This window comes from Macadamia integrifolia, unplaced genomic scaffold (assembly GCF_013358625.1).
Source record: "Macadamia integrifolia cultivar HAES 741 unplaced genomic scaffold, SCU_Mint_v3 scaffold624, whole genome shotgun sequence".
NCBI lineage: Eukaryota > Viridiplantae > Streptophyta > Magnoliopsida > Proteales > Proteaceae > Macadamia > Macadamia integrifolia.
Window position 1 is genome coordinate 110,468 of NW_024870500.1, and position 23,358 is coordinate 133,825.

At 36.6% G+C, this 23,358-nt stretch overlaps 2 protein-coding genes across 2 annotated transcripts; both read left to right on the forward strand.

The window, feature by feature from the left end:
• Positions 1-5,008: 5,008 nt before the first annotated feature.
• Positions 5,009-9,156, forward strand: LOC122069467 (40S ribosomal protein S3a-2). Its single transcript, XM_042633479.1, has 7 exons — positions 5,009-5,162; positions 5,241-5,288; positions 5,384-5,489; positions 7,012-7,149; positions 7,248-7,433; positions 7,888-8,088; positions 8,894-9,156. Exons 1-7 carry the CDS (start codon positions 5,152-5,154, stop codon positions 8,984-8,986), a joined length of 783 nt encoding a protein of 260 aa, XP_042489413.1. The 5' UTR covers positions 5,009-5,151; the 3' UTR covers positions 8,987-9,156.
• Positions 9,157-20,452: 11,296 nt separating this feature from the next.
• Positions 20,453-21,089, forward strand: LOC122069487 (probable calcium-binding protein CML41). Its single transcript, XM_042633506.1, has 2 exons — positions 20,453-20,772; positions 20,879-21,089. Exons 1-2 carry the CDS (start codon positions 20,453-20,455, stop codon positions 21,087-21,089), a joined length of 531 nt encoding a protein of 176 aa, XP_042489440.1.
• Positions 21,090-23,358: the final 2,269 nt, after the last annotated feature.

The following is a 23,358-nucleotide window of genomic DNA, read 5'->3' on the forward strand; positions in this document are numbered from 1 at the left end:
TAAGTTCTGACCACTTAACGGCAGGGATACTACTTCCAAACATAATAGCTAGACATTATAAGTTAGTGTAAAAGTTAGCATACTGGGACAAAAAAAGATTTAACACTAAAAAAAGAAATAAAAAAGCTCATCTTCACATATGATACAAACATTTGTAAATAAAACTTACATGCATGAAGACCAAGCAAAGTAACAAAGAAACCCAAGTAACAATGTTTTATTATAATTATCAAATATAAATTACCAAAGAGATCTGGAAATCAGATTTGGAATCATACCCAAGCAAAGTGACAAAGCTCCAATAAAATCAGACTTGGGGAGAGATAATGGAAAGACCAATAAAACCAAGCAAGGTAACAAAGAAATCAAGTATAGGAAAATAATAAAGAAATCAAGCATAGGAAAATAATAAAGAAATCAAGCAATCCAAATTGTTTCCTGGCTGTCTTGTTCTAGATTTTACATCCTTCACTAGTATGGAATATACTAGTGAAATTTTTGTTGCAACTAATCAGTCACTCACGATTTGCATTCAAAACCATTTTTTTCCTTTTAATCAAAGAACAAATGAGTTATCATAAACCCTTTTGGTGGAATTTCTTAAAATTTTCTTAGAACGTCTAGTGCCTTTGAGAGAGAGAGAGAGAGAGAGAGAGAGAGATCTCAAAGTCATTTAGTTACCATTTACATGGAAGACTCGACTCAAACTCAATATTATTCCAACTAAACTTTGTCAACCACTTCCCTTCCTACAGAATTTCAAAAAGTCGACTACTTCCTCTCCTAATGAAAGTAAAAATCATTGTATGTTGCTTTGTTAGACAAAGTCTGTTGGGTTGCTTTCTGTGATTTTACTTATAGAAAGTGTTCCTGCTAATAATATTTCATGATAATCCAAGCAATTGTGCCTTTTTACAAGTTTTGATTTGATAATTTAATGTACATATTAAAAGTAAAATCTACAACATGTTATTCTTTGCTTTGCAAGAATGGTTTGGAATGTTTAGTGGGTTGAGATTTGGCGGGAAAAAGAAAATGGGAGGAGGAGACTTCTGGGAGAGGAAAATTTAGTTTTCTGTCTACCAAACTTGGGATATGAAATGGTAACAGTCATATTTCTGCAGCAGTGAACTGCTTAAAACTAAATAGAAGAGTACCATGCAGATGCTACTTTTTATCTACAATCCACCAGTTTTGTTTTCTGTTTCGTTTAAAGGGTATGTGGTAGTAGAAGTATTCCTTTCTACCAAATAAAAAAGGGTAGAATTACTTCATTACCACGTTGTGATCTACATTACAATCATATTTGTCTTATGGGAAGATATCATACTCTCTATCTATCAACAAAATTTCTATCCATTTGGATTATACACGGGAAAAGTGAGGTTACATTCAATACAAGTTGGTCATATGATCAAAATAGTATCGGTAGTTCTATTTTACATTAGAATTACTAATTCTATGAATTAAAGGCAAAAGTTCCCTCCCCCACCACTAAAAAGACATCATCATTCAATAAATAAATAAAAGACAGATCCACTAATTAAGGCTGAGATGGGAAAAAGAATGAAGCTTGGTGCAGTTCTTTAGTAAGTGGTAAAAGATACATAGAGGTAACAAAAGAAAAAAAAAAAGAAGCGGTGGATAATGAGATGTCTCTCCAACCCAACAAAGATGGAGAATTCAAAAACAAAATAAGCCAACAGAAAAAAGTACAAGACTAAAACAAAGAATTAAAAGGGAAAAAGAAAAGAACTACACAATACAGAAAAGTAAAAGACAAATTATGCAAGTAAAGAACAGAGCAAGAGATCAGATATGGAGGCTAGAGATCTTTCAAAATATGATTGTTGCACACATTTGTTGAGCGTTGGTATGTCACATTGAAGTAATCTTTTCAGCTTTGGGAATGGGAGAATACTCAATTTTACTCCTCTCGAACCTCCTATGCTCACCTTTGCTTCATTGATTACTTCCATTCCTTCTCAATTCTCAACCTTTATAGATCACTTGCTTCAATTGCTTTACAATTCTCACCTTTATAGATTACTATTCAATCGCATTCAGCATTACTCTCCTACGCAATGCCAATAATGGAGTTTGGATGACTGCCACTAGAGCCACTTACCTCATCCTCATCCTCATTATTCTCCTCATTTTTCTTTATTTCCCTCCTCTGTTAGAATCCCATTTTACATATTCCCAAAAAAAAAAAAAATCATTTTTAATTTTCATATTTTCCACAAGTTTAATTCATCCATTTTGAAGAAACAAAATAGTAATTCATACCTGAAGACTCATGTTTAGTAATGCTATCAACTTTCACACTCATTAGACATGGAATCTAGGAGAGATAATTAGGCAAAAGAAGAACCATATATTGGAAAGAAGAAGAAGAAGAAGAAGAAATCTTCACATACAATGTATATGATACATAAAATTTAGGAATTTTCCCCATTCATCATGGACATATAACTTGATTTCTCTGATTTTTTATTTAGTAGTCTCCAAGAACCTGTTAAATTCTTAACAACCTCATTACACCTCAAGATGGAGTACATTTGTGCTGCTCTTTTTTTTTTTTTTTTTCACTTTATAACTTAGTGAAATTTTTGTTGCAACTAATCAGTCACTCCTCGATTTGCATTTGAAGAAATCCTTGTTGCAACTAGAGTGATAACTGCAACTGATAACCAAACTATGGAGAATAAATAAATTTTCTGAAAAACTGTCTTGCCCAATCCTCCCATTCCATTTCCCAATCACGACCGAGAAAGTTAGGGTTTTAAAAGATAGGGATCTTGGATTCACCCGAGTCAAGTAATAAAAAAAAATAAAATCTTGTTAAGCATGACTCGGCGAATGTTATAAACAGACCTGACTCAATCCGAGTTCTTTCGAGTCACATGATTCGGTATGTATTTTTTACCGGGTCAAAGGGAACTCACTCGATTATGATCTAAAAATCTGGCCATGGAAAGTGAGGATACCACTCTAGTTTCTTACGAAGAAATCCAAATCTATTGGAGATATGATGAAGATGTTCATTGCCTGTTGGAAGAAGAGATTCTAAGAAAAAACCCAAGCCTCCCAGAACTCACTCAAATACTACCCCAAGCCCTAAGGTGGTAGCTCAATTGACCAAAAAAAAAGGCCAACTCCTTATAATAAAGAGGTTAATTTATTAAATAAGTTCACCAAAGCCCCAACTAACCCAAAGAATTCAAAACCATTTTTTTCCTTTTAATCAAAGAACAAATGAGTTATCATAAACCCTTTTGGTGGAGTTTCTTAAAATTTTCTAAGAACGTCTAAAAGACAAATACCAAAAACCAAAATACTTAGGATATATACATTTTAAAGTACTAGTAAGAAAAAACAAGTGCAAATGCACGTGTGGCCAAACATTTTTATACACTAAAAAAATGCACGGTCACCGTATTTTCATTTAATTCCTATAATCAACAATCTATATCTATTGAAGCAATTAGTAATTTAAGATGATTATTAAATACTAATTTTTTTAATTTCAAATAATGATAGACAATTACAGTTCTTTTTTGTAGACAATCAATGGTTAAATGTATTTCTAGTGCAAGGGAGAGAGAGTCATTTAGTTACTATTTACATGGAAGACTCGACTCAAACTCAATATTATTCTAACTAAACTTTGTCAACCACTTCCCTTCCTACAGAATTTCAAAAAGTCGACTACTTCATCTCCTATAGAATTCATTTAAAAATTTTGTTTTATTTTTCCTGTTTAAAACTCAAAAAATTCTCATGATATTACCATTGAGGTTAAAACAAAAACATAGTTAAGGGACTTGGTGGATTCGAATCACCATCTTCTTGAGATATGGAACCATTTCCCACACCACAAGCACTCTATCAATTGAGTTAAAGACCCATATTTAAATTATAAAATCCGTGATCAAAGAAAGAAAAAGCCAAGTATGAGACTCACAAGAAAATGATCAAGCAAATGGACGCGATTAAGAAAAAAATAAGCCAGTCCTAAGAAACTATTACTTAAATCCAACCCACATCTATCACCATCTAAAATCATTGATTGGTATTAATAAGCAATAGTATAAGAAAAGTTATTAGTCAATTTGACTTCACAACAAGAATTGAAGGGTTGGAGTCTTCTCCATTCTCATAGGGAGTAACACCAGAGTCGACATATATACCAAAAAGCATTTCATATGACATGTTTTCGTTTCATCAACAACTTATACATCCAAGGAAAAATAAAAAGTGAAATATCAATTCCCATAACACTACTACTAGAGTTAAAATGAAAATATAGATAAGAGACTTGGTGGATTCGAATGACCATCGTCTTAAGGCATAAAATAATTTCCACAGTCAAAGTATTCTACCAATTGAGCTAAAGACCCATATTTAAATAATAAAAATTGTGATGAAGCAGGAATCAAAATTGAAATATAATATGTCAAATCTAATAAACATCATGCTCTTTTTTGGGAGTTTAACGAGGTGCTAGCATATGTTCCTTTTAAGAAAATAATTGTTGTCCATCCAGCCATGCAAGATGAGTCATCAAAACACCCATCACAAACTCTCTCTCTCTCTTTCTCTCTCTGAGCTTTCTTCTTCCTGGACAACGGTTGCGGCTGTGAGAGATGGTAAATCACCGGAGATAGTGAGGGAGAAGAAGAGTGACTGCACAGCGTCGGGGCTGGGTAGGTTACGTAAGACAACAAGTATCCAACGGTATTGATATAATCTATCTAATTCAACGGTCTACATTCGTTAGCTTTCCTAATACCATTGTATCCCGATGGCTTTCATGGCCTTTTCCCTTTTTTTTTTTCAAATAGAATCTTTCGTACAATCTATTTTTTAAGGGTAGAATCTTCTCTACAATATGAGTCATGAGTCACGAGTCACGATTTATCATTAAAGTAAAATGACTACTTTGGTCTTAAAAAAGAAAAAGAAAAAGGAAATAACTATTATGGTCATTTCAGTGATGGGCATTTTTGTCGATTACAGATGGACTTATATAATCGATTTTGCAATGTCACGGTGAGAGCAGGGGTTAGGGTTTTTATGGCTCGCTTCTAAGAGTCGACTGCTCACTCAGCCTTCGAACCTACCCTAGTAACCTTATCTCCGTCGACAATGGCTGTTGGGTTAGTCTCTCTCTCTCTGCCTGTCGTCCTTCTGGACTCGTTTGTTCATGGCTACTAACTTTTGTTCTGGTTCTACAGGAAGAATAAGAGAATATCGAAGGGAAAGAAAGGAGGGAAGAAGAAGGCGTGAGTTCATTAAAACCTTAGCAAATACTAAATGGAGATCTTTGTGCTCTGTTTTCGAATTCTGATGCTCTTATGTTTCCATTCATATCTTACAGGGTTGACCCCTTTGCTAAGAAGGACTGGTATGATATCAAGGCGCCTTCAATCTTCAGCAACAGAAATGTTGGAAAGACCCTTGTTTCAAGAACGCAGGGAACCAAGGTCATGAGTTTTCCTTTTTCTTTCAACCTTTTAATTCATGTGGGGTGTGTATTATACAAGCTCTGTACCAGAATCAAAACTTTGGGTTGCTTAATTTGGAAACGATGGTATTACGTAATGCATCTGGTCGTAGAAGTGATAGTTACTAGAGATTTTTAGTTCCAGTAATTAATCTCAGCTACGAGCGTTTGATGACGTTCTAAACTTTTGTTTGTCTTTTATCTCTTGATGGAAGAGAAGGTAATTGATCGTAGTTTCATGTAGAAAATGAAATTTAAGTTACAGATGCAATGTGTATGATGCATATGGAGATAAAGGGTGTTGTACTTTCTGAGTTGCCGCTTTTCATATTGATTTATTTCCGTTTCTCTATCAACCAAAAAAGCTAGTAGAATTTATGATACGAAATGTGGAAATAGCTTGGTTAACTCCTGCTACTTGTTGCCGGTATGAACTGTGAGCTCCGTCTGGATGTATGTTAAATAATACAGTAGTTTATCAGTTACTGTAATACTGTTTTTTTAAAGTAATTGATGCTGTGTTGGTGTAATGCAATTTGTCATTGCCACACATTTACATCTTATGGGAATCTTATATCCCATCCATTATAATTTGGTGTTTCTATTGAAATGCATGGATCTCTGAATGTCTTTAAAAAGTCTTTTTTTTTTTTTGGGTGTGGGTGTGGGTGGGGGTGGGGGTGGGGGTGGGGGGCGGTGTGGAGGGGGAATTATCTGGGGACTGGTGATAATAGTCAACACTAGCTTGGTGGCATTAAGCATAATGGGAGTGATTAAAATGTGATTTGAGATGCATTACAGGTACCACAAATTTAGGTTAGCATTGTTGGCTTTAATTGGGGATGAATAGTAAATCCAAATTGTAACAGCTTCAAAACTCCATCCTTTTTTTCTTTTCCCTTCCAGCATTTTGTTATTCCACATGTGTCCAAATTAGGGACTGGTGATATATTAAAAATTAGTTTGGTTGCAATAAGTATAGTGGGAGTGATTAGACTATGATTTGAGATGCATGACGGGTACCAGGAATTTAGGTTAGCATTGTTGGCTTTAATTGGGGATGAATGATGAATTCAAATTGTAACAGTTTCAAATTTCCATCCCGCATTTCTTTTCCCATCCAGCATTTTGTTATTCCACATTTGTATCCACATCTCATTGTAGTGTGTTCGAGATAGTTTGGTGCTTTCTATGGAAGGACCATTTTATTTATTTGGAAGCAGCGTTTCATGTTCTGCTTCTTAATGCTGCTGCTCTTTGGGATGTTGATGGATGAGCCATTTTGATTTTGAAGTGCTTGGGAATGTGAACCAAGTGTTTTATTTTACATTTTTTCAAAGAAGAATGCTAGCATGTGTTGCCAAACCACTTTCCTCCCATACATGGCTATTTTTTGATTGAGATATTTTATTTTGATTTGCTGTCTTTTTTATGTAAAAGAATGTCTGGTATATATGCGATTGGAACGATCTATATTATAAATGCTTTTTGTCCTCTCACAGATTGCTTCTGAGGGTCTCAAGCACAGAGTATTCGAGATTTGCCTTGCCGATCTTCAGAATGATGAGGATCAGTCTTACAGGAAGATCCGCCTGAGAGCTGAGGACGTGCAGGGAAAAAATGTCCTTACTAACTTTTGGGTAATTGCTGGACACTTAAAAGTTTTTCAACAATTCTTCACCTTTTTTTTTAGAAAAAATAAAAATGGAAAGGTACTAATACAATCAGGATCTCTCAGGGGATGGATTTTACGACAGACAAGTTAAGGTCTCTGGTGCGTAAGTGGCAGACTTTGATTGAGGCACATGTAGATGTGAAGACTACCGACAACTACACTTTAAGGATGTTCTGCATTGGATTCACTAAGCGGCGGCCAAACCAGGTTAAGAGAACCTGTTATGCCCAAACAAGCCAGATCCGTCAGGTGAAATTGATTTTTATGTGTTCTTTATTCTCCCTCTTTATAGGTTGTATCGTTCTGTACATTGTATTTTTGCATGAAGATGTAATTATTATTATTATTTTTTTTTTTGAAGTGCTCTTTGCTTTTTAGTGTATTTGTTGTGCTTGTACCATGCAAATTGTAGCCGACTCCATTTAGCTGAGATTCTTCCGACTTGTTGGTTTCGGCCGCTTTCCTCCTATCTCATCTATCTACTTTCATCTTTTTTTTCCTTCTCTCTTCCTTCCCCATAGTTCTGTTTGGAATTTTTTTTCCCTATTTCATTTTGTATGGATCCATGTAGCTGAACCCATTTAGTTGGGATAAGGCTGAGTTTGTTGTTGTACTATGCAAATTGTTTAAATTTTTCTTTGTGGATCAACTGAGTTTTGGTTGAGAATGTAATTTTAACCAGGTTTTTGCTTTGTGTTATCAGATTCGTCGTAAGATGAGAGAGATTATGGTTAACCAAGCAGCCTCATGTGACTTGAAGGAGTTGGTACAGAAGTTCATACCGGAGATGATTGGGAAGGAGATTGAGAAGGCCACCTCCAGCATTTATCCTCTACAGAATGTCTTTATTCGGAAAGTCAAGATATTGAAGGCTCCCAAATTTGATCTTGGCAAGTTGATGGAGGCAAGTCTCACTTTTAACCTCCTATATTTTCACCCAATTTTGAAGATCAGTACTGTTTCTTGTAGCCTTTAAAGATATTTAATCTTGTCTATGCTTAACAGTGCTTCCTTAGTGTTGTCATCCAACTTATAGATTTTTTTTTTGCCTTAACCATTAAGACTTCCAACTTGCCCACAGTGTACAATTCTTGCATCTATTATTGTTTGAGATGAGAAAAATCCCCCTGCCTATTATCATTGCCAATAGTTAGGGGCTTCCTACCAGGTATATTGTCTGGCTGTTGATGCCAACTCTCTTTGTATTGAATATGGTTAGCAGGTACTGATTCTTGCTGTATCTGAACTGATCCATGAGCCTCTGCCCGTTGTTATGCATCCATAATTGGTCTTGATCAGGCACTGAGTTTTAGAGTTCAGTTTTCTTGGGCAAATGTCTCTAATCTTTTGAAACCTGAATGTACAATTTAATATTTAGATTGAATCAACCAAAGTTAATTTATCATCTCGAGGAATGAGTTGAGCTAAATTGTGGTAGAGATCAGTAAACTGCTGTCCAGAAAAGCAAGCTTACTTGAGTTATTTGAGCTCTAAATGGTCAAAAGAACTGAATGATTTGTATCTTTTTGGGCTGGAACATCCTCTTGAGTTATTTGAGCTCTAAATGGTCAAACGCTTTGTGATGGTTTGTAATCTTTAGAATACATCACTCTTCCAGATGTGAAAATTTGACTTTGTTTGCTGTGTTTTATGTTTTATTTTTTGTTTTATTTTTTTAATAATTTAGTCATTTGGGACAATGGTTGCAGGTTCATGGAGATTACTCAGAGGATGTTGGTGTGAAGGTTGACAGGCTGGCAGAGGAACCAGTGGTAGAGGAGACTGAGCTAGTTGGAGCTTAAATGAAGGTTTTTCATCTTTTTTACGCATCTTTTTTAATCTAGTCTGGGAAGTGTTATGTATCTTGAGAAACCTAACCAGGTGTAAGGATTTTGGCTTTAAGATTGAGATGGTCTTGTTTTAAAGAGGAACATGGGTTTTGCCTCCCAATATATTATTTTAGTTTCAGTAATGTCTCTTTCTTCATACATAAGTTTGTGTTGTGTTCTTTTGCAATAGAAAGGTCGTTCTGTTATGGTTTGGGAAAATTGGTGTTATGTTTCATACGGTTATTCTTTCTGTGGCACCATTGATATCAACCATGGCCACCTACCTTACATTTCAACTCTTGCAACTTGGTTGTGCACAAAATTGGTTGCTATCTACTTTTGCCTATGCATCAAATATGGGCGAGCTCGTCACATCGCAGATGCTAACTGCTGGTTTGTTGTGACTGCACAAATGTTGCGATATCTTCATTTACATGAGCTTAAGCCTAAGCCTATGTATAAAGTTTGCGTTTGTGTACGTGCACCAAGAGAATGGATCTTCTGCTTGTACGTTCAGGTGAATGTATTTCTGATGAGCCAAACAGCTGCCCCTTCTGCTACCCGTATATATCCCTTTTTATCCATTAAATTGCAGAAAGTGAAACAGGTGTTGATACCTCAGTAACACCTAAGTACATTCTACGTGTAGAAGATTCAGTCACACAAATATGGCGAGGGGAAAAGTTCAAAACCCTTTGGTGATTTTTAGCTAAATGACTTCCTAATTTTAAAAAATATATTCGGTATTATTAAATGGTTTTTCATCCTTAACACATCATAATTTGGTTAGGGTTTTTTAGGTAATATTATGTCATTTTGTTATTTACCATATAGTAGTACATGGGTTAGTCTATGTTACGGAGGATTACACATACATCTCAAATGTAAAATTTTAGTCTAAAATATAAAAGGAAAGTTGTTTGACTTTTTCCTACCTTCTCTACACGTTTCAAGCTGAAATTGTGCTTGCCTAATTCTTCATAACATCAAGAAGTGTTCTACTTCACAAGATATAATGATAGTAAAAAACAGACCCTTATTTTTTTCAAGGGAGAAAGAACTTTGTCTTTTTTGCATGCCTGTTTTTGGAAAAAATTTGGCTGCTGTCACTTCAACCCCCTGTTGGCAGTCAAAGAAATAGAATATTCACTTCCCCTAAGGTTCATAAATATCCTCTTAGGTTATAGTATTTTTCAAAATGCCCTTTTAGATTTCATTTTTTTGGATGCTACAAGGGTTGCAACTACTTGGCTGTAACCCTGGCAGCAGTTAAATTTTGTTCATTGTCTCTCGGTGTTTCTTGAACCTGCAGGATAGGGATTTTTTTTTCTTATTTTAATTAATTTTGTGTATTTTAATAGTAAATTATATGTAGAATGGTGTAGGGGTTGTTATTGGAAAATATCCGATCCACCCCATGAAAAATGGAAATGCTGGCTCTAATGATGCTTCTAGGTGTGCCCCTAGATTATATTAGAAAAAAATATACAACATGGTATAATATACATTATCAATCTAATGGTTAAAAATAAACTACCATTTTGCATGTTTTTTTACAATCCGATGGTTCCAATACGGTTAATCCATCCAAATTCCAATTATGCAAAAATCACAAATATCAAATATCATTAACAAAATCTTACATTTATTTACCAAAAAAAAAATTCTTAAACACAGCTTAGGTTTTGTTATTGGACTGGGAGTTGGGTGCGATCTTAACAGAAGACAATCCGACGGTATCGGGGCTCTTGAGCTGATCGAGCTGCTTGTGGCAGCGGCGGAGCAGATATTCGATGTACACAAAATTCTTGCGATCCACAACTCTAGCGTTCCGGCGAAACTCGCCGGAGACAGCGGATTCGATGCGACGACGCTCTTCGGGGGCTTTGCTACGAGCTGCTCTCAGAAACCCTCTGTACATCGACAACACCTGCTTCTGCATACCTGATAGCTTTTCTCCACCCTTTGATCCCATCGTTAATAACCCTCCTCTCTCACGATCTTGATTTTGATCTCGATTTCGATTTTGAGGATTCTGTATGAACTGCACAGAAAAGGCGAGAAAAACTATTCAATAGAAAGAGTCATTGATGCAAATTCTGATTTTCTGTTTCCCAATTGAAATCAGATGATATTAGAAGCGTAGAACAGCAGATTTGAATTTTATACAAGCGGAACAAATTCAATGAAGTTGAGGTAGAGGAGAAGCTTCGTATCAGTCAAGATATTGAAAGACGGGTTTCAACGGTTGAAACCAGCTAAAGGGCTCAATCGTTGAAACACCCTCTCTCTCTCTCTCTCTCTCTCTCTCTCCATCACCGCCAACATTTGACAGGAGCCTTCACCCCTCTCTCCCTCTCTCTCTCTCTCTGGCCGTCACTGGTCGATACAAGCCGATTAATCGGAATCGACGGCGACTGATTCGGGCCCGATCCATATCTCTTGAATCACGGAACTCGAAGAATCGACTCAGCGGCTGGCCAGGCGATTCGAGAGGCTCGCTGCGTCGACGCGGAGTTATTATTAAAATCCAATAAAAAATGTTCATCCGATGAAAAAAGGAGAAAGGTATAGCAATTCAGAATGGGGAACAGAGGAATTGCAGAGAGAGAGAGAGAGAAGACCTACCTGGATTGGGCAACTTCGCCGGCGAGGGAACGTTCTATTTGGGTGTTGGGAAGAAATTTAAAAGATGGGTGTTTGCCGAATTGATGACTTATTTTATTTTCTTCGAATCCACAACGATCCGTCAAATCAGCCCCGTTTCCGCTACACTTGGTCGATGTTGCAAGTTTCAAAACCCGATTTGGAGAAGACGAGTCAAATAGGATTGGGATGAGTTGGCTGATCTCCGAGGCAGATTCACTTGGCTTTAAACTTATGATTCGACCCTCCACTTTAGGCGATTTTCAGGTCGACCCAACCCGATCCAAGCTGCTATTGTGACTAGTTGTTTAGAGTTTGGCCACTGGAAAGGGTTGATGTCTACTAAATTAGTTGGGGAGAGGGTAGGGAAGCATTGAAATTTAGTTAAATTAGGTTCTAGTATTTTTTTTTTTTTGGGTAGAAAGGTACTGTATCATCATGTACATAGAGATATAGAGGGTGTTTCATTGGAGCAAGTAGCTGTGCTACGAAGACCATAGCATGCACCTATTTTAGGACAGGACCGAAGTTTTTCTAAATGGGTTGAGGAGGTAGGGGTGTAAGTTTGACTCTATGAACCCGGTCTGAGCTTTGCAACCCACAAGGTGAACTTGAAAGGGACTAAATTTGCTTCTTTTGCTTTTGTAAATCACCATATGTGGATAGATGGAATCTATCACAGAATTTTTCCTTGGGTGGATTCCTTCCGTGAGGAACAGTCTTGTATGCAAATGATTCTCGTATGAGAATTTGATCCGCTCTTAGAGATACATATGTAATTTTCCCAAATTACGAAACCAAATTGCCACCAATTAAGCTTGAGCTTTATACTCTATTTTTTAGCTATGAACTCGAACTTCATACTCAAAACCTCTTTTGAGATCGTCATCACCACCATCAAGCTCCATCAACTTCACAAAGTTGTCAAAGTCGAGCATCAACCTGTCGCCGCCTGCTGCATCCACTTCATTGATCAGACCTTGAGCCCCCTTGGGTGACATGCACTCCCCAATGGAGGCAAGGTAGGATCTGAGTTCAAAGCCTTCGATCTTCCCATTACCATTGGCATCCAACTTACAAAATATTTGTTGGAGTTCATCCTTTGTTGCTTGTGGTTTGGAATGATGATAAAGGCGATGGGCACTTAGCACGAAGCTCTTGTTGTTGAGAACCATTTTGATAGTGTTTGTTTGCAAAGAACAGTGGTTGCCATTAGAGCAGAGGATCGAAGGAAAGTTGGGTAGTGTGTTTTTGTTGCTTCTTGCTGTGATGGAAAGGAAAGAACATGCAAAGAGACTCATATAGACTCTGATTGATAGGATGGCGGCATCAGGGTGAGTAAAGATGATTTAAGGTACATCTTTTCTATTGAAGAATGATACGGCCAAACTAACTGCCCAGTCAAGTAAGAACACGTGGTATCCAAGAGAATGACACGTGCCGATCACCTGATAGAGGCCTCAAGGATTCTAACCACGTAAACCACTTGAAGAGAATATTCCCCACGAAGGGGATAGGACATATCCGAGTAGGACTCAGAAAGGGAAAAAGGCGGACCCGAGGGGGACTTCCAAAAAGAAACCCTAAAACCCAAGCACTATAAGAGAGAGCCGGAGAGGAGGGGAGAGGTAGGTAAAGAGACCCATACTATTACTCCTGTGAAAAACTGTTCTGCCGGTCTCTAACTTGGGCGTTGGAGGACTAATCTCGGAGATACCTTCAAGCCTCTGCCTTCTATGCTTGTGCAGGATCAGCTCATACGGATTTTCGGCAGCAACAAATAACAAGTATGGAGAGGTTAAAAGTGATTGTTTTGGTTAAAAATTCCCAAACATTGCATATATTCGTCCATGATCTTGAACATTATGGCTCAAAGCCAAATCATTTGTTGTGTCTGAAAGAATCAGTATGGAGAGCTTAAAAAGAGTGGTGTGGATTTAAAGTTTCCAAACATTGCATTGTTGACATATTCATGCAGACCATGTACATCTTTTGTGTTGAAGAATAAGTATGGAGAGGTTAAAAAAGATTGGTTTTGGTTAAAAATTCCCAAACATTGCATATATTTGTCCAAGATTTTGAACGTATGGCTCAAAGCCAAATCATTTGTTGTGTTTGAAAGAATAAATATCAAGAGCTTAAAAAGAGTGGTTTGGATTTAAAGTTTCCAAACATTGCATTGTTGACGTATTCATTCAGAACATTTTGGAGATCGGATCAAGTTCATGTATGAGAACAATCTTGTACGTTCTTAGTCTATAGATGGAAATTTTATTTTCTCTTTCTTTATTTAATTGGTTCTTAATCCATAGACTAGTTCACTATTTTCATTGGAACGTCTCCAAAAGGGATTCCACCTCAAATTTCTAGGGATTTAAAACTGTGCTGAAAATATTTAGGCATTCATATCTTGCAAATGTCTTCTTGATGCCCTTCCAACGTCAGATCAGCTCATTAGAAGGACAATCCAAATCCATCCTTTCTTGTAATTAATTATTTTTTTGAATGCAGTTTTATTAGCCAAATTTGAAAAGAAATTCAAAATCTACGTTCTCCCTCAAGCCGAACTTATGCACATATTATTTTTTATGTTTTGTGGGTGGCGAAGGGAAAAAATTGGCTGCTGCCCAATAGCTGCAACTCCTATTGCAAACCATCGAAATAGAATAATTCACCTTCCTTTTAGGTTCACAAATACCCTATTAAATTTTAATATTTTCAAAAACATCCTTCTAAATTTTATTTCATTAACTGCCAACAGGGGTTGCAACAGCCAAAATTTATCCGTGGCAATTAAAGTTGTTAGAAGACTCAATGGTTAAACTAGAAAGTTGTTCTACTATCTCTCAAACCCATGGGCCCACAATGGCCGATTACGCCAGCAATACAATTTTTGGGAACTTTAAACCAGTCCCTTTTAAGCTCAAGGAACTGATTCTTTCAAACACAACAAATGATTTGGCTTTTGGATACACGTTGACGTCTGTTGGCCGAATATATGCAATTAATGTTTGGGATCTTTTAACCAAAACCAATCTTTTGAAGCTCTCCATACATATTCTTTATCACATAGAAAAAAATACCTTAAAACATCTTTTACTCGATGTCTCAATCTCATCTCATCAAAGTCTATGTAAGTCTCTTTGCATGTTCTTTCATTTTCATCGCAGCAACGAGCAACAGCTTTCATTTGATCCCCTGCTCTTATGCCAACCGCTGTATCTATTTATGGATATTCAGGAGGAAAGTTGAAGTGGGAAGAGCAGAGAAAGCCAGAGCTTTAAACCTATGGTTCGACCCTCCACTTTAGGGTTTTTCAGGTCGATTCAACTCTTTCCGATGTTGGGAAGGAAGAGGGTAGGAAATTTTACAAGAAACTCTACCTAACTCAGAAATGGGGAGTCAATCCAATCTAGATTGAGAGGTTTGAGCCTTCGGGAACTAATCTTCATAGTTGTTTCCTGCTTTCTTTGTGCTTTTCGTTTGGTTTAGTGCAGTGAAGGCCAGTGGTCCTTGAAGCCTTCTTATTCTCCAGGGCATTTTCCCTGAGGTTCTATTTGGTTGTCTTTGATTTGTAATTATTCTCCTTCTTTTCTAATAAATTGAAAGAAAAAAAAAATTAAGAAAGAAAATATATTTATGCTACAAAGGCCATAGCATACTCTCTATTTCTAAAATAGAAAGTGATGTTTTTCTGGATAAATTGAGGTAGGGGTGAGTTTGGTCCTGTGTGAACCCGAGCTCTCTTAGAGCTAGGACATGGCCTGGGTTGAGATTTTCAAGCCCAAGGGGTGAGGCTGGGCCTGAGCTTGGCCCTACCTATGATATTACATATTACATTTAAGCCTCCAGTATTATTTTTAATAATGATTGATGTTGATGTTATCTAAAATATATATATATATATATATATATATTTTAATACATATAAGGGTACAAATGACAAAAAACAGGGTCAGCCTGATCAAGGGAAAAATTAGGCTCCATCAGGGCCAACCCTGCCCAGCCTGACCTGGTTGTCACTTATATCAGACTTAAGTTTTGGCCATTTGAAGCAACTTTTTTAGGATGAATCATTTGAAACAACTTACTCCGTCCAAAAATCTAAGATTTTCAAAACAATAAATATTTTTTATGATAAATAATTTAGCAAAATACCATCTATTATTATTAATTCTTGGTGTGATGGATTTTACTTTTGTTCTTAACTGTGATGTCTCCATTTCGACTTTCCAAACACAGGAGTTCGTGAAATTATCATTATCACTCCCTTGAAGTAAAGTGAAGTAAAAAATTTCATTCTTATTGATGCCCCTAGCATATGCTCTCATTCGTCCCTACACTGATGCATGAGCTATACGATCAGGCAACAAGCTCTTGCCTTATATATAAGAAATTAAATACATAAAATGAGAATTTCTAGTGATGGTGGGATATGCCGTCTTACTCTTACATATGAACCTAAATACCATAGGTTACAAAGTTGAAGAATTCTTCGTCAGCCAACAGTATCTCTCTCCAAATAGTGGAGTCATTAATGCTTAGTCCATAGAACGATATGAGACCTTGGTAGAAACCCCTTCAGGCGTGTGTGTGTGTGTGTATATATATATGTATATATGATTAAAGTTTTTTGGATGAAGCGTAAGAGCTACACCATATGCATTGGTCAATGAAAGCATGTAAGGAAGCATTGATCAGGGGACACGGTAGTCATTTTGCACCCCTTGTGTCGAGCGCAACCCCTATGTCTCAGCCATAAAACACTCCCCAATATATATACATATATGCTTTTAAAGGGCTAACTTTGCTTCTAGCTCGGTCCATTTCTATGTATCATTTATAGTTTATTCTGTTTTTCACTGATATATATATATATATATATATATATATTTAACAACTATTTGTGACACGTGAGTGAAAAATAGAAAATAATTGATAGTTGAAATACTATAATTAAGTAGAAAAGGGAAGCAAATTAACCGAAAATTTGACCCTGCAAAGCCACCACCCAATTCAATTATCTGTTAAGGTTCTACCCTGGAAAGCGTGCCTCCCCTTCACGTACATTTACGTTTCATATACATTCAGCCACAGTTGAAGATATTGGTTTTAATATCGTATCAGTATTATCTGTATTCGATATTAAAATATGATACATAGTATCAAATAAGATACAGTTATTTTGAAGAGTCTGGATCAATTTTGAGTTCCCCATAGATAAGAGTTATCTTCTTCACATGAGATCTCACCGTTCAAACTATGAATGCAATTATTAATACACCATTGAATCGTTATCTGATACCTAAATATTGAAATCTTAAGCAGTGAGAGGATCCAAACTCTATCATTGCCCGAGATTTTGTCTTCAACACTAACCTGAGAAACGGCCAGTGGGTTCTTTCATCCCCAAATAAAGAGGTGAAAACCCATCTATAAATAACCTTCCAAAACTATGCATTCCTCCTCGCATCTAATAAAAACCATCTCTCTTCTTACCAAGTTTAAAGATCTTAATAATATCTCAAGGAAGGAAGGAAGAAAGATGGACTACAACAAGGTGATTGCCATGTTCCTTATCTCTGCATTTGTTGTGATGGCTAGTGTTGAAGTTGGCGAGTCCCTCACCGAGTGTGGCATAGAATGTGTGCCTCAATGCATGAATGTCATTACTTCAGCTGGTAACAAACTGGGTATCTGTGAGCAAGTTTGCGATAAGGGATGCGCCATGAATAAAGAATGAACCTGTTCATTCTACTTCTACCTGTGGTAGGTCTTGTTATCTCTAAAGGTGGCAATTTGCTTTTGCAATTTGAGAGAATTACATATATATCTCATGGGGCAATTTGCTCAAGCAAAATCAGCAAATTTAGAGATTGGATCAGGTTTTTGTACGACCATGATCCATAAACATGGAATCCGATGAGAATAGTTCTTATATGAGAACCTGATACGCACTCGCAAATTTATGGCCTAAGCTTGCATGTGTCTCTTAATATTTCAGGTTTCATCTCTTTCTTTCTCAACATAAAGAAGTGGCAGGACCATGGCCCAAACTATTTAACAAAGGACAATAAGATTGAGGAATCTACTACAACGTTGTTCTAAATTTTTAATAAATTTATTTTGATGATGTCTCATATTTTTATTGCACATAAGGACAAAAAAGGGGGGGGGGTGGAGAGAGGGGACAACTGGCCATGACAAAAATCCAGACCAATATGGCCCAACTGAACCTGTTTAGATTCAATTGGGGCCGGCTTGGGCTTGGTCTAAGCGAAGAGTGCCCATGCTGGTTGGACTAGAGTTTCAAACAACCCAACCCAATGTGGCCCTATTTTACTTCTAGGCTGAGGCCTGTGTTTAAAAACCCAAAACCAAGATCTCGATTGGAATCGATCTAGAATGGCTAGGAATAAACTTAAAAAATGTCGTTATGCCATTTTTTTTACTTTTTTTTCTGATAGAGAAAAAAAAACCAAACTTTTAAAATATAACTTTTAGAGGCAACTGGTTGGTTAGGCTGGTTTCGATCAATCCTAATCGGATTTGCCCACTTTAGGACCTCATAAATAATCAGGTCTCATATATATGCTAAGCATGATCCTATTTATAAACAGTTGGTCGGGTACTGGTCCTTAATCAGGCTAACAAGGCAAATTAGCCATTTATCTCTATTTGGGCTTTAAACAAATTGGACTAAGTAAAAGGGCTCTCATTGGGTTTTAAACGTGTCAGACTAAATTGGGCAAGTAATCGGTCAATTTCTATCGGGCACCCATTAGGTTGCACCCTTGCATTGGGATGACATTATAAACAGGTCGAACTTGAGCTCGACAAGTTCATTAATCAGGCCAACCCGATTGGACTCAATCATATACGTAATATCCAAACACCGTGGATATTTTCAAAGGCCAATTGAAACTACTTCTGCTCAACCAGTTCCGTTAATTCTTGGCAATCAATCTAGGTGCCTAAAAAACTACTGCCATATATTGGCTATTAGGCGCCTTCAATGCTTTTATCATCTCGCTGGGTGTTCAAACTAATTATTATGCCTGAGTTTCGTGGTCTTATGGAAGGTCTTTATAGAGCAAAATCCCTCGAAATCATAGAAGTGGACTCAAAAGCTGTGTTGATGGCAGTTCAAGAAAAAATCAGCTCATGGTTTGTCTTGCAAGAATGGATTGGTATTAATCAATATCTTCGCGCGATTCAGTGGAAGATTACTCATTGTTTTAAGGAAGCAAACATCGTTGTAGACTATTTGGTTAAGTAAGCAACTAAAAATGATAGATAATGTGATTTCAGTTCTTTCCCTTCTCATGTTAGGGATGAGCTAATGCATGATGAGTGATGATTGTCTGCCGCGGATGCAGTGGTGTGGCGAGCGTCGGATGGCCAAGACAATATAGGCACTCACCCCAATGCCATGCTGGCCATCGGATGCTCACTGCACCGCCACACCCGTGGCTGAAGATTTTTTTCAATGCATGATGCTTTATCCCAGTGCATGATTTGGCTTTTGGGGATGGGCGTTCCTATGAAATTTTGTTGGGTCAATATGCCAATCATATAACGTTGGGAAAGTACTTTTAACCAAAACCAGTCCTTTTTCAAGCTCTCTATACCTATTCCATCACACACAAAAAATGATTTGGCTTTTGGCGACAAGGACACACTCATTGGGAATATATGCAATGTTTGGGAACTGTTGTTGCACGTTTTCGTCACACGTTAATCTGCAGAACCCAAGTCAGAAACTGACCTGGAGGGGACCTGGTTTTGGGAATTCTCTGCTTTTTTCATAGGGATTCAAATAGGGGTGTCAAAGAGTGCGATTTTAGTTATTCAGTTAGGTTCCGGTTCTTTTTACATTTCGATAAGGTAAAACCAAAACTGCACCAGATAGGAATAAGGTGAAATCAGAATCGTTTTCATCCAGTTTTGGTTTTAGCAGTTTCTAATCGGTTTTTGTTATTCGGTTTACAATCGGTTTATATGCATTTAATAGTGTCATTTAAGAAAATGGTTTGCATCCTACAGCTAGCGTGAATCCTATATATACTAAACTTCCTAAAGAGTCAAGACAATATAATTTTATTTTGCTAAGGACAATATACTTTCTATGTAAAAGACTACACATATGATAATTAATTAACTACAATCCTATAAATTAGGAAATCAAGAGGTGTGATTGTGTGAAAGTGAAGTACTTTTTTTTTCCGTAGAGACCCATCGAAATTCAAAACACTTTAAGTCTTTAATACTAGGTGCCGGTTAATCATTGATTTTTCAGTTCTAAACCGAATCGAATCAGAATTATGGCCTATAAAACCAAAACCGGATCAATTTACTATGGTGCGGTTCAGTTCGATTATAACCAATCAGTTTTGGTTCCAGTAATCAGTTTCCGTTATGTTTTGACACCCTTAGATTCAAATGGCAAAGAGCAAAGATATTGATAAGCTATGGATTGAAAGCGACTCTCAGGAAGTTGTGAGTTGTTTTCGGAATCATGAGATTCTTTGGTGCTTTCAACAATATTGGTGGCATCTGAAGCGGTACCTGGACAATATAATTAGGAAAATCTCTCATTGTTATTGGGAGATCAACTCAGTAACAGATAAACTAGTCAAACATGCTGCAACAAATAGAAGTACTACTTCTAGGATACAGCTTCTCATTTTGTTAATTATCATAATCTAAATTAGGATTTTTAGTGACCGATATCGGTTTATATAATTTGTTTATACATTTTCTTTTGGTTGGACTGTTTTTCTACTGACGGCCATGCCGAGATTCTTTTGGCTGGATTGTTTTTCTCATATTGTGATTGCTCTTTCCATCACAGCAAAGAGCAACAAGCAACAAACACGCTACTCAGATTTCCTTCGATCCTCTCTTCAAATGGCGACCTCTGTTCTTTCCAAGCAAACACTATCAAAATGGTTCTCTAACAAGAGCTTCGTGCTAAGTGCCCATCGCCTTCATCAACATTCCAAACAACAATCAACAAATGATGAACACCAACAGATATTTTGTAAGTTGGACGCCAATGGTAATGGAAAGATCGAAGGCTTTGAACTCAGATCCTACCTTGCCTCCATTGGGTAGTGCATGTCACCTAAGAAGGCTCAAGGTTTGATCAATGAAGTGGACACAGCAGGGGGCGACAATTTGATGCTCGACTTTGACAACTTTGTGAAGTTGATGGAGCATTGATGGTGGGGATGATGATCTGAAAAGAGGGTTTGAGATGTTCGTAGCAAAGGGTTGTGGATCCATTACAACTGAGGGCTTGCAGAGAATGTTCAGTCGCCTTGGGTACAAAATATCAAATGAAGAGTGCAAGAAAGTCATTCAAGCATTCGACCTCAATGGCGACGGTGTGTTTGATTACTCTGAGTTCCAGCAGATGATGGCTTAATTAATCATATCAAATGTTTGAACCTGTTCTACGTCTGTGTGTTTAGGTTAAGATGCAAATAAGTAAGCAATAATGGTCTATCCCTAGTTTGGGTTTAGGCTGGAGGACACTAAGGGCCCATTTGATAACGTTTCAAGAAACGCGTTTCTTCCGTTTCTTGTCACGGAATAAAAAACGTTTGATAAAACTGTTTTGTTGCACTTGTTTTCAGAAATTGAAATTGAAATTGAAATTTCTACCTATTTATGTTTCAAGAAACAACCCAGGCGAAACAAGTAGACCATTTCTGGAAAAGACTCGTGGCCATTCTTTCGTTAGTTACTATCGACTTCCCAAAACATGACTTATCAAATACCTTCAATTCCGTTTCTATTTTTAGAAAAGGAAATTAATGTTTCTGCCGTTTCGGCATAAACGTTATCAAACAACGTTTCGTTTCTGTGTTTTCTTGTTGTCAAAAATAGAGAAACAACCTAAAAACCGTTTGATAAAAAGTTGTTCCGTTTCATCCGTTTCAAGAAACATAAATCATAATTTATGCTTATTTACAATTCTAAAAACGAGTTTGATGAGTCGTTTCCAGAAACGAAATTGAGAGAAAAAAAAAAGATTATTGTGCGCAATAAATCTCTTAACTATTTAAACCTAAAAAGAGGTAACCGAACCGTCTTTCCCTTTTTGGCATCCGATGATACTATTGATTTTTTAGTGGTATTATGTTTGCAATAAACGTTTCGAGAAACATGTTTATCAAACATCGAAAAATCGTTTTTGTTTCTGAAAATGTGAAAAGTCGTTTATGCAATTTCTAAACATAGAAACAATAGAAACGTTATCAAACAGTGCCTAAATGTTTGTAAAACACTGGTGGTATTATATAATTATTAATAAATATGAACAAGTTTGGTATGTGTTGAATGTGGCAATTTTGCTTTTGCAATTTGAGAGAATCATATTAAGAAAGGAGACAAAAGGAATCTCTATCGATAGACACAAACCCCAGCAGCCCTAGTGAATGGTCACTGTAGAGACATATTGGTCAAAAAATATAAAGCCAACCGAATGAAAGATTGTCATGTGTCAACAAAAGGGTGTTGTTTTCTATTTAATTTATTTTATCAAATTAGGTCTACATGTAATACTTCTTCTTAATTCTAAAATAACAATAATAATAAAAAAATAAAAATAAATAAAAAACAGATTGATTGATACACATTTTTCTTCCTATGACAATGGATCAATGAAAGACTGGCCTAATATATAGTTACACTGTGGTTCTGTGGATGGTTAAGCCGAAGTAAAATTGTGCTTCTTATTCTCTTCTTTGTGTATATATATATATATATATATATAGATATATATATATATATATATATAGATAGATATATATATATATATATATATATATCATTCTTCAATTATCTGATTAGATTGTTTTTGTATGATATGTTCACTTGTCCCTCTACTCCATGTCAAAGCCAGTAGTACTCTTCGGCTGCTCATCCTATTTGATCGTTTGCTTTACCTAGGATCTTTGGCTTTTTGGCCTTTTTTTTCCTGCTTAAGGTTAAGAAGTTCTCAAATGATTTGTAAATAATTTTGAAATTTAATAATTCAGCAAGAATTTCAATCAAAATTAAAAGATTTGAAAAAATTCACGTCTTCTTTGTGTTTTACAAAATGATTAGGTTCTGAAATTTGGACTAAGATTTTCTGGTGGGTACTAATTAATTGGGTACCTACTGAACCTAGGAGACCAGTTGTGATTTCCTAGAAGGGTTTTGCTAAGGGACAACTCATCCCAAACTCAGGCCCCATTTCCCATCCCCATTTAAAGAAAATATCCTCTACTAAATGGATTAATCGGACCCATCTAATGGTGATTTGATCAGAAAGGAAATCCAATTTTACTGTGAAATGTCACTTCACATGTGTTCTTTTCCTTCTCTATGGGTGAAGGAAAACTTTCAGACTTATTGGACTGAGTTTTCCTCCACCATGGTGATCATCAGTAGCTTCAAATGGCCAAAGGAAAGCGTAGTTTTGACCTTGTCAATAGAGGTGGGAGTGTAATCTCCCAAGAGTCCAATCAATTTGTCACTTCATTAGGAGGAAATTTCCTTTTTCTCTAGTGAAGGAAAACTTTCGCTTTAGCTCTTATATAAAAGTAGGATACTCTGCTAGGACTACAAATAGCGCAACCAAAGGGAGGGAGGAGGGTGAAAGGGGAAAGAGGCACGGCCCAAAATAAGGACCAGCCCCCCCAAAT

Bases quoted from the DNA above. Each gene is read 5' to 3' on its own strand.
- LOC122069487 (XM_042633506.1), top strand. From the start codon at position 20,453: ATGCCGAGATTCTTTTGGCTGGATTGTTTTTCTCATATTGTGATTGCT. The intron at 20,773-20,878 runs GTAGTGCATGTC...AAGTTGATGGAG, and splicing joins TCCTACCTTGCCTCCATTGG to CATTGATGGTGGGGATGATG.
- LOC122069467 (XM_042633479.1), top strand. The intron at 5,289-5,383 runs GTGAGTTCATTA...CATATCTTACAG, and splicing joins AAAGGAGGGAAGAAGAAGGC to GGTTGACCCCTTTGCTAAGA. The intron at 8,089-8,893 runs GCAAGTCTCACT...CAATGGTTGCAG, and splicing joins ATCTTGGCAAGTTGATGGAG to GTTCATGGAGATTACTCAGA.